Source organism: Mixophyes fleayi, chromosome 5 (genome assembly GCF_038048845.1).
Source record: "Mixophyes fleayi isolate aMixFle1 chromosome 5, aMixFle1.hap1, whole genome shotgun sequence".
Lineage (NCBI taxonomy): Eukaryota > Metazoa > Chordata > Amphibia > Anura > Limnodynastidae > Mixophyes > Mixophyes fleayi.
Window position 1 is genome coordinate 5999427 of NC_134406.1, and position 15615 is coordinate 6015041.

Consider the following 15615-nt stretch of genomic DNA (forward strand, 5'->3'; position numbering starts at 1 on the left):
GGTATAATCAGTGGGGGCAGTGGTGGTATAATCAGTGGGGGCAGTGGTGGTATAATCAGTGAGGACAGTGTAGGTATAATTAGTGGGGGCAGTGGTGGTATAATCAGTGGGGGCAGTGTGGGTGTAATGAATGGGGGCAGTGCTATGAATTATTGGATACTTTGTGATTCTAAACAAAAAATTGATTCGCTGTTGGGTGTACATATTTATATTTTAAATTAAAACATTTATACAAATATGATACAATTAAATTAAGGAGGAATTCTACCAAACCTAAAAATGTATATTTGATCTTATCTTAGTGAGCTCCACCCGGTAATGCAGATGGAGGAGAGGAAACACACTGAGACTTTCTGGGCAGAATATTATTATTCACACTTATAATATCACTAATGGGAGGCTGAAGTCTTCTCTGTACTCTACCTTGTTCCTGGTCTGTGTTTGCCCAACAAGTATTAAGGCATTTGAAGAAATGATGGACAAGCAGAAGTTGATCAATATAACTGAGCGTTCAGATCGAATATACCTGAAAGTAGAGACAGAAATAGTTACGTTGCAATATTTTAACAATCCGAGACTGATTTAACCTGGAATGAGGAAGCGATACTAACTGCTAGATATCCTGGAATCAGCAGGTTCATAAGATCAATACAACAATATGAAACTGGTTTGACCATGGATGAATTAGTTTGACGATGGTCGAGATGGTTGAACCATGTTCAAGCCGTTTCTCACATGTAGGAACTAGCTCCAACATGTTCACACTTAAATCAATATATTTTAATAGTTTTTCATTGCAAACGTTGAAACTCAAACACCAAAATCAGAAAACAGTAGTGTTTGATGTTTGAAATAAAAAAACAAACATTTTTTTTATTATTTAAAACTACTATTCAAATACTGTAGGACTCATTTGTGGTGGAAAATTTGCACTACACTATCGTCCAATCTATAATAAACAATCAACGCTGGCTTTCATTGTCAGACTTTCGGTAAACAGATAATGTTACAAATTGTTAGTTGCTGTGGTTCAGTGCAAATTTCTGCAGCAAAATGCAATAAGTTAAGGACCCTTAAAGAATGAATGGAGGGCCCCACTGTCACAAATGCACAGAATGAATATCAATTTAATGGTTCACTTGGAAAGTGCGACCTTGTGCAATTATGTAGGTGGGTAACCATATAGCTCAACAGCCACACAAGGCCTGGGGGTACAAAATTCAATTAGGATTTATAGACATATCTATTTATTTTTCTAGTGACCAATCTTGTGACACCTCAATCTGCTTCATTAATGTACGATGCAGGTCTATCTGTAGAGGGGGTGGGTATAGAATCTCCTCATTATCTACAGGAAGTGTGAGTGAGCACTGCAGGAATTGTTCAAAGGAAACTAAATATAAAAAATATACAATATATATACTTTTTTAAAACATAAAAGGGGACATGAATGACATGGATGACCCTACAGTGGAAGCATAAGCTATTTATATAGCGCCACTAATTCCGCAGCGCTGTTCAGAGAACTCACTCACATCAGTCCCTGTCCCATTGGAGCTTACAGTCTAAATTCCATAACACACACACAGAGACAGAGCGTCTTTGACTCGGACACAGACTGTGTTTTTTAGGGTGTTTCCCTAGAACGCGCAATAGGCTTACACCATTAAAAACGCATTAGACAGGCAAATAGACGCACATGTGCGTGTACATGGTAAACACTGCCTGTCTGTACTTCTGTAGATTCGGTATAGTGATATACAAATGGGCCACATTTTACTTGGACATATTTCTCAATCGAGTGACAGTGGAATAGCGGAGTATGCGCCAGAACGCGCCATATGTTAACTGCAAACGCTCCTACCCAGGTTAATGTAAAGAAAGGAAACATCAGTAGCTGCATCCTGTACTGGTAAACATGGACAGATATTCCACAGAAAATGTAAGACAATTTTGAGCCAACAAACAACAGATTTCTCCAGTCTTATTCTGATTTGCAATAGTTTACACATTAGTACCAGTTGTACATTCCACTCGGCCAAACTGACCCTAGTCTGTGTCTGTATGTTAGAGAATTTAGACTGTAAGCTCCAATGGGGCAGGGACTGATATGAGCTCTGTACAGAGCTGCGGAATTAGTGGCGCTATATAAATAAATGGTAATGATTATTTATGATTATGGTAATGATTATTTAGAGAACGTTTACTTGTCATTTGTAGTAACCACAGGAGTTTGTCTAACAATTCATGGAACATACCACTGTGCTGCTAACACGGGTGTGTATGGTCAACTGCAGTAAAAGTGGTAGGGTTGCTATACAATTTAGAGCACAGTGACATTGATAGCTATGCCCACTTTGGATCAAACCACACAGTGCCCAAACCGTAAGTCCCAGCCCCAGACACATTACTGTCTATCATGGTCACCAATAATTGTAATTTCTAATCCACACCACATGTGACTTTAAATATTAATTAGAGCGCACAGCAAATCTCATACCTACGTAAACTGGTGCACAGGGAAAAGGTGGCATTAAACCACAGCAACCAGATATTCTCTAAACAGCACCAGAAAGTAGACACAGTCTTTTCAGTTGCTATGGGCAACACCACCTTGCACCTGTTTTCTCAAATGTCCTCCATTGGGCTATTAAAAGCAAGAAAAATGTCCCAGGGTAAATGGAATATAACTTATGCAGTATACGCCAAGCTCATTTTTTATCTCTACTCCGTGTCATAAAACCACCGCTAAGTTTATACAGGAAATGTCTACCCAACCGTGTACATCCCTAAACCCAGCACCTCATTACTATAATCTGCCACTGAAAACAATGTGCATTTAAACAATTCAGTATCACAGACCATAAAATTGTACATTACATACATACAATATGATACAAGCCACTAAGTAGGCAATAAAAGTGCAGATAATGCAGTACCACTTATGTCCAGCAGGTGGAGTGGGGGAGCCCTCACGACTCCACCTGCTGGGCATAAGTGGTACTGTATCATCTGCACTTAATTTCTCCTAACATTCTAGGTAATGTTTGCTGACCAGCGGTTAGATTCCAGACATCAGTACATATCACCGTCATGTGAAATATGTCAATTTATCATGTCATCTTTTTGGCTTATTGAATAAAATCTCATGTTACATTAATGATGAGAAAGGTCTACTCACCTCCATACGGATACATAGATGATTATCAGAAGTAGGAGAGTGAGTGAGGAGACACCACAACCGACGATCAAAGTGACTGATGGGACAAGAACCTTCTCCATATTCTGAAACAGAATAAGTGACATGTTTAGGACTGGGAATCAGAAGGGGCTAGTCCTGAGATGATTGCACCCTGGACAAGGAAATCATGGCATTGTAGGCAAGGATATGTTCAGTCAGCGTTTCCTGAAAGTAAGTGGGAAACGCTGTTTCCCTATCATATCATATCATATTGCGTTATCACTGTCAACGAGCTGCAGAATCCCTATGTTGTGACATGGAAACAGGATTTACCTTCTACTTTTGTACTACCTTGCCTGAGCGTGTCATCGCTTTAATAGGCTGGCCAGAAATTAGATGTGCATATTTGCTGCTGCAGCGTTTAAGGCCAGCAGCAAAACAGCTCATGCATAGCAGTCTATGTTATTTTTCCTGCACCTGTGAACAAACAACTGTTCGAAAACTGTTAATAGATAATATGTTGAAGATCTTCTTTCCGAGCTGTTCTTCTGCTGCAGCAATAGCTCTAGTTTGAAGTGAATGGCATGTGATTCACTAAACGTCAATTTCAAGTTAGCTACATCTATATATTATTGTAAATTATAATACTTGTCTGTGACGTGGTTAAGGGTTGAGTTTTATCTGGGACGTACTTACATCTATCAGGAAGGGATAGTATAAAGCTTCGCACCTCCTAGGTAATTGCCTCTTAATAGATAATCATTGTAATGTAGCATCTTGTACTAAAAATGTTTAATCATTATTTTCAGCGATACGAGGGAGGTGGAAGCTTAACTAGCAGCTGCGTTTTATTTGTCATGTAGTTGAGATATAAAATTGTGGCATGATATTGTACTTGTGTTCCTGTTACAAGCTTCTCTGCATTACAAATTATGATGCGTGGGGAAAAACAAGTGCGAACAGCAGGTAATGTTTTATAAGACAAACATTTCTCAAAAAAACCAGATGCAAATTCACACATTCTCTGCAAATAACCTACATGGGCACTGACTACGCGTTACAGATTCATTTCTCTAAGGATTACTTCCAGGAAAAATATATTGTTTACAATTTCATATTAGCAACAAAGGTTTATATGGAAAAGAGGATAACAGATACAGGAGCAGGGAATGACAGGGAAACATTGTGCCGAATAGTGGAGTTTGGATAAAGGCAGGATTATTAGATCTGCATCGTTATAAAATATTAATCAGAATCAAAACCAGGAACAGATCTGCCAGCCCAGAGAGCCTACAATACATCATCCATCAATGGTAGGGAATACAGTATATCCGGATGTCTGTTGGGAGTTACACTTTCACATATATATTTCATATATTATAGTGAGCAGGAAAGAGGGGAAAACTCTATGGGCCTGATCCATTAAGAAAAGTAAAGCAAAACTAAGGAGTAACTTTGCACCTGGGCAAAACCATGTTGCATTGGAGGGGGAGGAAAATTTAAAATGTGAGGACAGATTTTTATTTGAATAGGCCATGTCCTAGATCAACTTTACATTTCAGTGTAAAAATTAAGCTATCAAGTATGTGTGTGCTACATGAAAAATAAGACAGTATTTATCTTATGTGCAAAATAATAAACTAATTTGCACCCCTTGCATTGTAACATGGTTTGTCCAGGAGAAAACTCACTCTTTCCTTTGCCTTACTTTCCTTAATGAATCAGGCCCTATATGTATGCTGAACACTTGGGGCCTGAGTGATTACGGAGAGCAAAGCAAAAAAAGGAGTAAGTTTGCTCCTGGACAAACCATACAATGCAAGGGGTGCAAATTACTTAATTATTTTGCAAGTAAGTTAAATACTGGCTACTTTTTCATGTAGGACACAAATACTTGATAGCTTTATTTGTACACTGAAATTTAAAGTTGATCTAGGACATGTCCTACCCCAACTATTAATCTGTCCCCACGTTTTAAATTTACCTCTCCCTCCAATTCAACATGGTTTTACCAAGGTGCAAATTTACTCCTTTTTTATCCTTTGCTCTCTTTAATGACTCAGGGCCTTCAACTCACAAGTAGATAGACATAACAATATCTCTTTTGGACATTGCATCTGCTGGAAATGAGAGGACATCCACCTCTATCATATAAGTAAAGGTTCTAGATCACCGCTTCCAATACAATTTTTGGGGTGGTCATTGAATTCCTCAAAGTGGGTGCAGCAATGTTCAAAAATAACGACTTACACTCTCCGTAGAAAAGCTAAAAAGAAAGATCTTTTTATGCAATGTTTTGCTTGGCTGGGAGACCATAATCAATGATCTAAGTTGGGTTACAAGGACCCCATTTTGGAACTTTACTATGGAGAGTGCGGTTCGTTAAATCTGAATAATAAAAAAATTTGAATATACACATAATTAAAAGGGATGTTATCATTGTTGCATGCTCAGGGAAGGTTTTAATTGTGGCACTCTGAATATATATTTGTTTTACTTGCTAGGGACTCACCTAGCGGAGATGCCTTGACGTTGGCAGATGAGCTTAATCCCAATATAGCTGTATTGTGCACAAAACTCTCCTACTTATATATATGTTGACACGTAGTGATCTGTATATTGTTTGTTTCAGAGCACCGGACTATTTTCTTTTGTTTTCAGATATTATTATTATGTTATTATGATTATCTCTCTAATTATCTCTCTCCTAATAAAATGCACAAACATGTTTGATTATGTTCCTTTTTGCAAAGAATTTAAAATATTGTTGAGCGATAACTCTGCTTTAATAATTTGTAGTCACTAAGTTGAACTTCATCCTTCTGTCCTCTATACGGCATTAGTCTACGCCGGCCAATAAGATGCTATCAATGTAACATTAATGTTCTAGAAGGCAGAGAACACTGAACCTTACGTTATTACATAGTAGAGTTCTACCCAGCTTAAAACAGAGCAGCTAACTCTATTTTTCTATATTTATGATCGTAGATCTATCTCCGGCAGTGTTCTGATTCTCTTCTACAAAGACAGAAGATCCTCTTCGTAGGTCTATCCGTCCGCCATCAGACAGCTGGAGAAGATGTACATTTGTCTTATCACAAAGTGTATTCTGTGATTGATCTTTAGTAACCATGATTTGGGGTCTGTGTCTTATCCCACACATGTTAATTTTCACTAAAACTGAAGGGTGACTTTCAGATCACAGTTTACTTGGAAGTTTATTTATTATATGTAACATCTTATTTCTAAAGCTTCAGTGTGGTATTAATCCCATAAGAGGATGAGCTGGGAACGAGGAACGCCTGTAAATCTCCAAAGCTGTTTTTTGGCTTTCAAGCTTCGAGTTGATTGGACATCTGTTTTGGGGAAATCATTTGCTGTTTCTCTCCATTTAATTAAGAACTCTGCACATTATCCTACTTCTGAGGCGGCTGTGTCCATTTTATGCAAATATCAAAAGTTTTTTTTTATGTTTTTATTTATATCATGGTGACAATAAGACAAATCTGCTGTAGAACATTAGTTCTCAACCCTTATAGTCCAAGACGCGGAGATCATTGGCGAATTACCCAACATTCCACATGTCTGGAAACCATTGTGCCCCATGATTATACCATCATAGTGCTACATGATTATACCAGCATTGTGCCGTGTGATTCTACCAGTGCCCCATGATTCTGTCAGCATAGTGCCTTATGATTATTCTAGCATAGTACCCCATGATTATACCAGCATAGTGCCCCATGATTATACAACATAGTGCCCCATGATTATACCAGCATAGTGACTTATGATTATTCTAGCATAGTACCCCGTGATTCTACAAGTATAGTGCCCCATGATTCTACCAGCATAGTAGCAGGATATATCTCCTGCATTAGGCGAATTACTGCATTAACACCCTGTTAATTATGTAATAGGCCATGATATGTTATAAGAGGGTAAATGTATCTATCACTGTGCACTTCCTCCTGTAGTCACTGAGGGGCCTATTTATTAATTATTTATTAATTAATGGGGTTTTTCCCCATTAATTATCATATGTCATCACAACGATACAGATGATGTTTAAAATTAATTTACTAAATATCATCCTGGGACAGAGAGTCAGATAGGAGGTTGTCCTGACGATGACATTACTTACCTTTTAACTCCGGTTACTATGTGTAATCTAAGGTCATAGCTGCGCAAAGCCACTCAGTGACCGGAGGGGAGAGCAGGACGGCTGCGGGGAGGGATCTGAAGACAATGCTCTCCCCATAGGATCCTCTGGCTAATACCATCAAGGACAAGATCTGAAAAGCTATGCTTTTTGGAACTTGATAAAAAATGCCCAGACCGCAGTCCCCATTAAGTATTATGGGGACTATGGTTAATGCTGTAATTTGCTGAATGTAGGAGATATCTCCTACGTTAGGCCTTTTTTAAATTAATATTTTTATGTAAAAATGCCTAAACCATGCAGGAAAAGCCGTTTCCTCATGGTTTAGGGGCCTGTAAATAGTCCCCTGCTTGTTGACCTTCACAGAGAACTTTAATGGGAACTTTTTACCCCGAGGACTGTACACAGGGCACGTGATCACCCCCTAAGGTTAGAGGAGAGGAAGGGGTTCTTTACAGTAAGGGCAGTCAAGATATGGAATTCACTGCCAGGGAAGGTTGTGATGGCAGATTCAATAGATATGCTTAAGAAAGGGTTAGACAATTTTTTTTAGCAAAAAAGGATATCCGAGGTTACAACAGTTAATTAAAATGAAGGACAGTAGTGGATCCAGGGAGAAATAGGTCTGCAATATTGGGTCAGGTTGGATTTTACCTGATTGAAACAGATTGGTGGTTGCTTCACCTGGATCAATTTCAAATATAAAATAGGGATCGCAAGAGATCGAAAATAGGTTGAACTTGATGGACTGGTGTCTTCTTACACCCTCATAAACTATGTTACTATATCACCTGACATTACATCTCTGAGGTCCCATCCTCGTCACATCACTAAGTTTTTCTGCATCTTGCTTGCAGATTGTTGTGTCTCACATGAAATATTTTACAGTTTGATGTATTCAATTTAAAAATACATACACAGTCATCATCATCTATTTATATAGCGCCACTAATTCCGCAGCGCTGTACAGAGAACTCACTCACATCAGTCCCTGCCCCATTGGAGCTTACAATCTAAATTCCCTAATATATACACACAGGAAGAGACTAGGGACAATTTTTGGATAGCAGCCAATTACTCTATTAGTATGTTTTTGGAGTGTGGGAGGAAACCGGAGCACCCCAAGGAAACCCACACAAACACAGATAAGGCCATTTTGGGATTTGAACTTATGACCCCAGTTCTGTGAGGCAGCAGTGCTAACCACTGAGCCACCGCGCTGTCCATGATGTTACACATCTTTGTATCTGTGATACCCCCCTTGCTATTATCACAAATGAATGCATTAAACAAACCAGGACTCAGCACTGATTACTTAGGTACTCAACTGGTCAGCGTCCTTTCCACTGAGCTTACACCATTGTCTACAACACTCTGTCCTCTGCCCTTTAGTAAAATCTTTATCCATTTCACTAACTATGCGCTAAATGATGAATTAGTTTAGTGTGGAATATAATATCAAATATCCACTGATCCACCCTGACCTATCACTTTTGTCCACTAGATTTTTTTTTACATGATTTCCCAGCAACAAATTCACGCTGCCTTTGGTTCTTGAAATAGTCAACAATTCTTTTCTTTTAGAAGTGTCTGCAGCTACAGCTGCTACGCTACAGGATTCATGGGATCTGCCACCATGTTCCAGCAGGATATATGCCAAAATAAAATGTCAATATAATGTTCTCTCATTGATGTGACACCACTGTGTGTACAAATCCACTGTGTGTCTCCGAGAAATTCTTCTATAGTAGTTACACTAAGACGGTCAAGCTGCGTCCATACCGTTTAGTATAAGTATTAATCACCTGTATGTCTGACTTACGACCAATATACTGCGGTTTTGGAGTTGGATGTAGCTGGAACTCAACATACGCATAAAGTAGGCTTTTCTGCAACACATTTTTCTGGGGGTTTTTTCTGATTTTTCTCACAGTAGAGACAACACTTTATATAGGAAATGTAACACGCCGAATGTGCTACCTCTTCCGGACCACTCCCTTTATTAATCAGGGGCCTGATTCATTAAGGATCTTAACTTAAGAAACTTCTTGTTTAAGTCTCCTGGACAAAACCATGTTACAATGCAAGGGGTGCAAATTAGTATTCTGTTTTGCACATAAGTTAAATACTGACTGTTTTTTCATGTAGCACACAAATACATGATAGCTTATTTGTACACTGACATTTAAAGTTGATATTTGTGTGCTACATGAAAAAACAGTCAGTATTTAACTTATGTGCAAAACAGAATACTAATTTGCACCCCTTGCATTGTAACATGGTTTTGTCCAGGAGACTGAAATAAGAAGTTTCTTAACTTAAGATCCTTAATGAATCAGGCCCCAGGACTTTTTCTTTACTTCTTCTAAAAGGCTAGTTGTTCGAGCCACAAACATGCCTTAAATGATTTATATTTAAAGAGTCACACTGAAAAATTGGAACCATGGTGCTTAAAAATATCCTGTCCCGTTAGCACTCCGTTCCGGCTGAGAATAGAAAGTGTCTTCTCACACAAATTACATATAATTTAACGCATACGTTTTCTAAAAGTATAACCCTTTTCTATCCCCTTTGTGCAGTGAATTGTCCACTGGCTTCTACAGGGTTAAACCTTTTTTTTTTTCGCTTTGTGATGTTATAAATCTATCATTTGACATTGTGGTTTCACAGGCCACACAAAAGACACAACGTAATAACCTATAATAAAAGGCAGGCGGAAACAAATAGTCTTCCCCTGATACATCTCCATGGAGCACTCTGTCTAAAACCACCTTATTGAATTCCTATCGATTCTCCAAAACTTCCCTGGGCTTTCAGTGTACCACACGGAGGGGAAAAAAAGGATTTATCGTATATCTACTCTGCTCAACGCAGGGGGAAAACAATTATATTTCAGTCGATCCGAGGCTTTGCTTCGCTGCGGCAGACACACTAAAAGCCACTCAGTTTCAGAAGCCCCTAGGAGCGGAGTTGTGTGTAGTGTCTATGGGGGGGAGCAAGCGAGACACAAAGATAGGGAATAAACGGTGATGTATTTAGGAAGTGACAAGATGTGTAATCTGTAGAGCAGCGGTAGGCAATCGGTGGGACTACAAGTCACAGCATACACGGATAACCAGAGTCTGTGGTTAAGCTACAAGTCCCATCACAAGAACGCAGTTGACAGTGTGTTTTCAGACTATGCGCTTATCTTTTACCGCACGAAAATCTGCTGATCAACATGCGGAGTCAGCAAGTTTGGAATGATGGGTGGACTAGAGAAGATGAGGGAGGGTAGCTTTCTAAATGCTGCAAGACTAGGGCAGTTATACTGTACAGGTGTCAACGTTACTGGCACCCCTGAATTTTAAGTACATCATGTAGAAAATCTCCTGAAAATAAGAATGTAGTGAGGCAGCTCTGGTCTATAGACACTTGTGTTTGGTATAGTAATTATAGTAACCTGTGATAAATTGTTACTGCTCACATGACTTGAATTAACCAATAAATTACCACTTTAATGTTCTAAAAGGCCACTTTTTATACTCAGTTACTTTGTTACAATGGTGAAGACAAGAGAGCTGTAAGAAAGCATCAGAAGTGCTATCATTACCAAACACAAGACGTCTAAAAGGTAAAAGACCATCTCCAAAGACCTTGGCACCCCTGTCTCAACAGTGCACAATGTTATTAAGACGTTTGCTACTCATGGAACTGTGAAGAACCTCCCTAAGAGGGAAATCAAGAGAAGTCTTCGAAGGTTGGTATGAACTGTGGTAAAACATCCAAAAAGCTGAAGGTTGACGGGGAAGAATCTGTAGTGATGGATTCAACCCGTCTCATACGTCGCACACTAACCCAAGAAGGGCGTTATGGGCTGAAATAAGGACATAAAGAGGAACGACTGTTCTTTGCCAAACCACAATCCTTCTGGGCAAATGTTCTGTGGACACACAAAACCATTTGGTAATGCAGACCAGCGATTTGTTTATAGGCGACAAAATGAATCTTTTATGGAGAACTTCTTACTTATGGTTAAACATAATATAGGATCCATAATGGGGGAAGCTTTTCTGCCTCTGGTACTGGAGGCTTGGCCGTATTGAAGGAGTCATGAAATCAGAGGATCACAAAGGCATTTTGGAAGGAAATGTGCTACCTAGTGTAAGAAAACGAAGTCTGGGTTAAAGAACATGGGTCCTCCAGCATGATAAAGACCCAAAACACATATCCAAAAGCCCAAAAAAACTGGTTGAAAAGGAAAAGAAATGCACCATTTTTCACTGGCCAACAAAGAGTCCTGCACTCGATCCAACTGAAAATCTTTGGCGAGAGCTGAAATCTGCCATTGGGGAACGTAATCCTTCAAACATTCCAGAGCTTCAACAACTGCAATGGAAAAGTGGGAGAAACTACCAGCAGACAGGTGCAAGAAGCTTATAGATGGCTACAAGAACCATCGGAGGCCGTCACTGGTGTGCAACCAAAGGAAGGTGCCTGTAAAACTGTCCAGGTCATATTTTATATTTCGTCTTTGACATTATTACATGTAATTTGAAAAGGAAAGTTATTTGAGTTCTTTAAACATTCTATTCAAAATATTCAAATTATACGAAGTTGGTACATTTACATTTATCTCAGAAGATATTGTACAGGTCCACAAAACATTCAACTGTGCCAAAAACGTTGACCAGAGATGTGGCTGCAAATATGGTTCAAGCCACATAACTATATCAACATTTCCACTTGCGCAAGACATGAAGTTTGAGTCCCACCTTCAAAACCCAAATGACCGCACCCATCAAGTGTTGAGATCGACCATGAACATGAAAGGGAGCAATATAGAAACGCTGTCATGTGCGCAAGTCATGCGTTACATAAATAACGGTAATTATTTTATTATGTGCCATATTTATTTACAACTTCTCCTTTACTCGTGTTCCTTTCTTCTGCTCTCTCACCTACAATGAGGGGAGACAGACAATTTGTGAGCTCAATCAAAGAACATGGGCTCAATAATGCCACCAGTTCCTAGTGAAGTAATAATTTTGTCAGTGTAATCATCATCATCATCATTTATTTATATAGCGCCACTAATTCCGCAGCGCTGCACAGAGAACTCATTCACATCAGTCCCTGCCCCATTGGAGCTTACAGTCTAAATTCCCTAACATACACACATACACAGACAGACAGAGACAGACTATGGTCAATTTGATAGCAGCCAACTAACCTACTGGTATGTTTTTGGAGTGTGGGAGTAAACTGGAGCACCTGGAGGAAACCCACGCAAACACGGGGAGAACATACAAACTCCTCACAGCTAAGGCCATGGTCAGGAATTGAACTCATTACCCCAGTGCTGTGAGGCAGAAGTGCTAACCACTGAGCCACCGTGCTGCCCCAGTGTAATGCACAATTGCTCAGATGAAAACACATCTACCAACATTCTCCAGTGTAAAATTAGGACACATACCCCATCCAAATCCAAATTCTCCAAACAATGCCCATTTGTGGCGATGCCACCTTCCTTTTGGCTGCCGTAATGCTCGGACTGGCCCGAGAACAGTAACAGAATTACACCAACAATGGCTGCCTCCTGTGTGTAGGTTACAGATCCATTTTAAAGATTAAAAACCGATAAACACACACACTATGATTAGTTTTGTCAGCAGCTAAATTACCTGCTTTTGGAGTGTGGGAGGAAACCGAAGTACCGAGAGAAACCTATGCAAACACGGGGAGAACCTGATCTGTTCGGTAATCAAACTCATGACCCCAGGGCTGTGAGGCAGAAGTGCTAACCACTGAGCCACCGTGCTGCCCTATACATGGAGCCTCTCGGTCATTCTCGGCAATGTAACAAAAAGGTGTTTGAATTAAGCCCAAACCTTGCTGGAATTAAGAAGTATAAAGTATAGTGATTACAGTGACAACAGGAGCCTTAATTCCAAGCAGCATTCTCTCTTTTCCAATGTTATTATTATTCGCTTCATAACATAAGCTGGATTTATTTTCTTATTTTCCAGCAATGTTGTTGTTCCCTTTACAGAGCAGAGTCCCAGGGGAGCGCACGCAATACTGAAGGCTTTAAAATACCAAAAGTTACTGCCCCTTGTAATCAAACACATCACATCACATTTAGAACTTTACATTTGCAATTTCGCTGCATTAGAAAGAATTTTTTGAGCTCAGGACACAATATGGTCAGATAGCTGTTATAGAGACAAAGTCCCAGTGGATCTGTCCCAGATAGCATTCGAGAAACAACAAAATAACAATATAGTAAATAGCAAGGACACAATTGAAAAACCTGGAATGGAATTCCACAGGAAGTGTCAAAAAGTGTATTAAAATGTCTGCCAAAGGTTCACTATTTTAAAGGGAACTAAACTGAAAAATCCATTTAATTAATTTGTTGAACCATTTTTTTATTCTTAAAGCATTTGGCTCTCCTGCATTCCTCACTCAGGAAATGAATATCAATTGTGACAGTATTTTATTGCAGGTCCAGAAATATACCAGAGGCATCGCCAACCTATGGTTGCTCAGAAGAAATTTTAAGGTACTTTATTAAGGGATATCTCCATTCAAGATTTATATTTCACTATGTAGTGTGTTGGGGGGGAGGGGGAAGCTATGTAGAAAAAAGTAAATACTTGCATCCCCCACCTCTAGGACTGGGGCTCTGTGGGACAGTGCCCTACTCTTTTTTTTTTTTTTTTTTTATAATTTTTTATTTTCAGTGGTCAATCAAGAAAATACAGACAGCAAAACGATAACACTGTGTAGCATGCACAGTAAAATCACAACAGTTATTGTGGTGTATCGCATATTAGGAAACCTTTAGACAAAAATGACCGGTTTTTACATTTTTAAAGAGTAATATAAAATGGGTGTAGGAACAAAATGAATTGTGGGGGAGGGGTGAGGGGGGTAGGACCACAAAGATAAGCACTGTAAGTATTTAGAGGATAACTAGGGTGTGTTGAGCCTATAGCAGAGGGGGAGATATGTGTCGGGAAGAGTTAGGGTCATCGCACATGGGTCAGGTCGGAGGACGTGGAGCGTTGAGGGGGGAAGGTGTGTTCCACGGCTAGCCATGGAGCCCAGACTTGACTGAAGACGTGGCCTCTATCGTGGAGGTAGTACGTAATCTCCTCCATAGCGGCCACGTGCCAAATCTGCTTCTTGAGAGCCAAGAGGGATGGAGGTGAGGTCTTTTTCCAATTAAGGGCTATGAGTGATTTGGCTGCTGTCAGGATGTGGGCAGTTAATTTCTTGGAGAATTTGTCCAGGTCTTGGGGAGGGTAACATAAAAGAAATATCCAGGGATCTTTCGGGATAGGAGCTTCAAAAAGGGTATTTAGGAAACTATGGACTGAATCCCAGAAGGGCCCTACTCTTTTTTAAATAGTTGCTCCAGAAACACTAAATACTAAAATGTAAATTTTGTATGGAGATACCCTTTAGATTCCCAAAAATAACCAATAGTTACCCTAAGCCAGGGGGATGCAAAGTGCAATTTGAACTTGTGACATGTTTTAATAAAAAGGAAAAATATTGTTTTTCCCTGTATAAATCCAACAACATATTAGAGCTGCAGACTATTTTATGGTTTGCTTCAAAAGTAAAATGCTAATACAAAACCAGCAACAGACTAGTGCCCCCCTATGGTGATATTATCATGAAAAATTGTAGAACGTTTCCATGTATTCACCATGTAATAGTTTTTCAACCAGATATTTCTCTTTTATTTTGTTCAATAGGAACTCTACCATAAACACAGGTTAGTGTCATGCATTGTAATATCACATTACGGGGTAAATGTATCAAGCTGAGAGTTTTGAAAAACCAATCAGATTCTAGCTATCATTTATTTAGTACATTCTACAAAATGACAGCTAGAATCTGATTGGTTGCTATAGGCAACATCTCCACTTTTCAAACCCGCCGGTAAACTCTCAGCTTGATACATTTACTCCCTAATGTTCTAAAATAACAGACATGTGCCCAGATTATTGATAGAAATGAATGCTGACTTCATGTTTTTAACATATTCATGGAATTAAAAAGTTGCAAGGCAGCATCAAGGCGCCAGCTTCCACCCCACCCCCTACCCATAACCAGTGTGCTCTTTACTGGTCTGACGAAGGAAATTCTGACAATTAATTAAAAGATCGTTTTGCCCCGGGCCACACTGTATGTTCTGTACTCCTTGTGATTTTTAAATGTTTAGCTTTTACCAATGGAAAAACAGTGATAATTTTACTGCAATATGGGATGATATATC

General features: G+C 39.3%; 1 protein-coding gene across 7 annotated transcripts in view; it reads right to left on the reverse strand.

Annotated features, from left to right (window-relative positions):
- Nucleotides 1-15615, reverse strand: part of ADGRB1 (adhesion G protein-coupled receptor B1) — a 411983-nt gene that overhangs the window by 68917 nt on the left and 327451 nt on the right. For all 7 annotated transcript variants that reach the window (XM_075211647.1, XM_075211646.1, XM_075211644.1 and 4 more), the window contains 2 exons: nt 3182-3285; nt 424-526 (listed from right to left, as the gene is read on the reverse strand). In XM_075211647.1, the coding sequence (XP_075067748.1) occupies nt 424-526; nt 3182-3285 (207 nt within the window). The remainder of the gene's footprint in view (nt 1-423; nt 527-3181; nt 3286-15615) is intronic.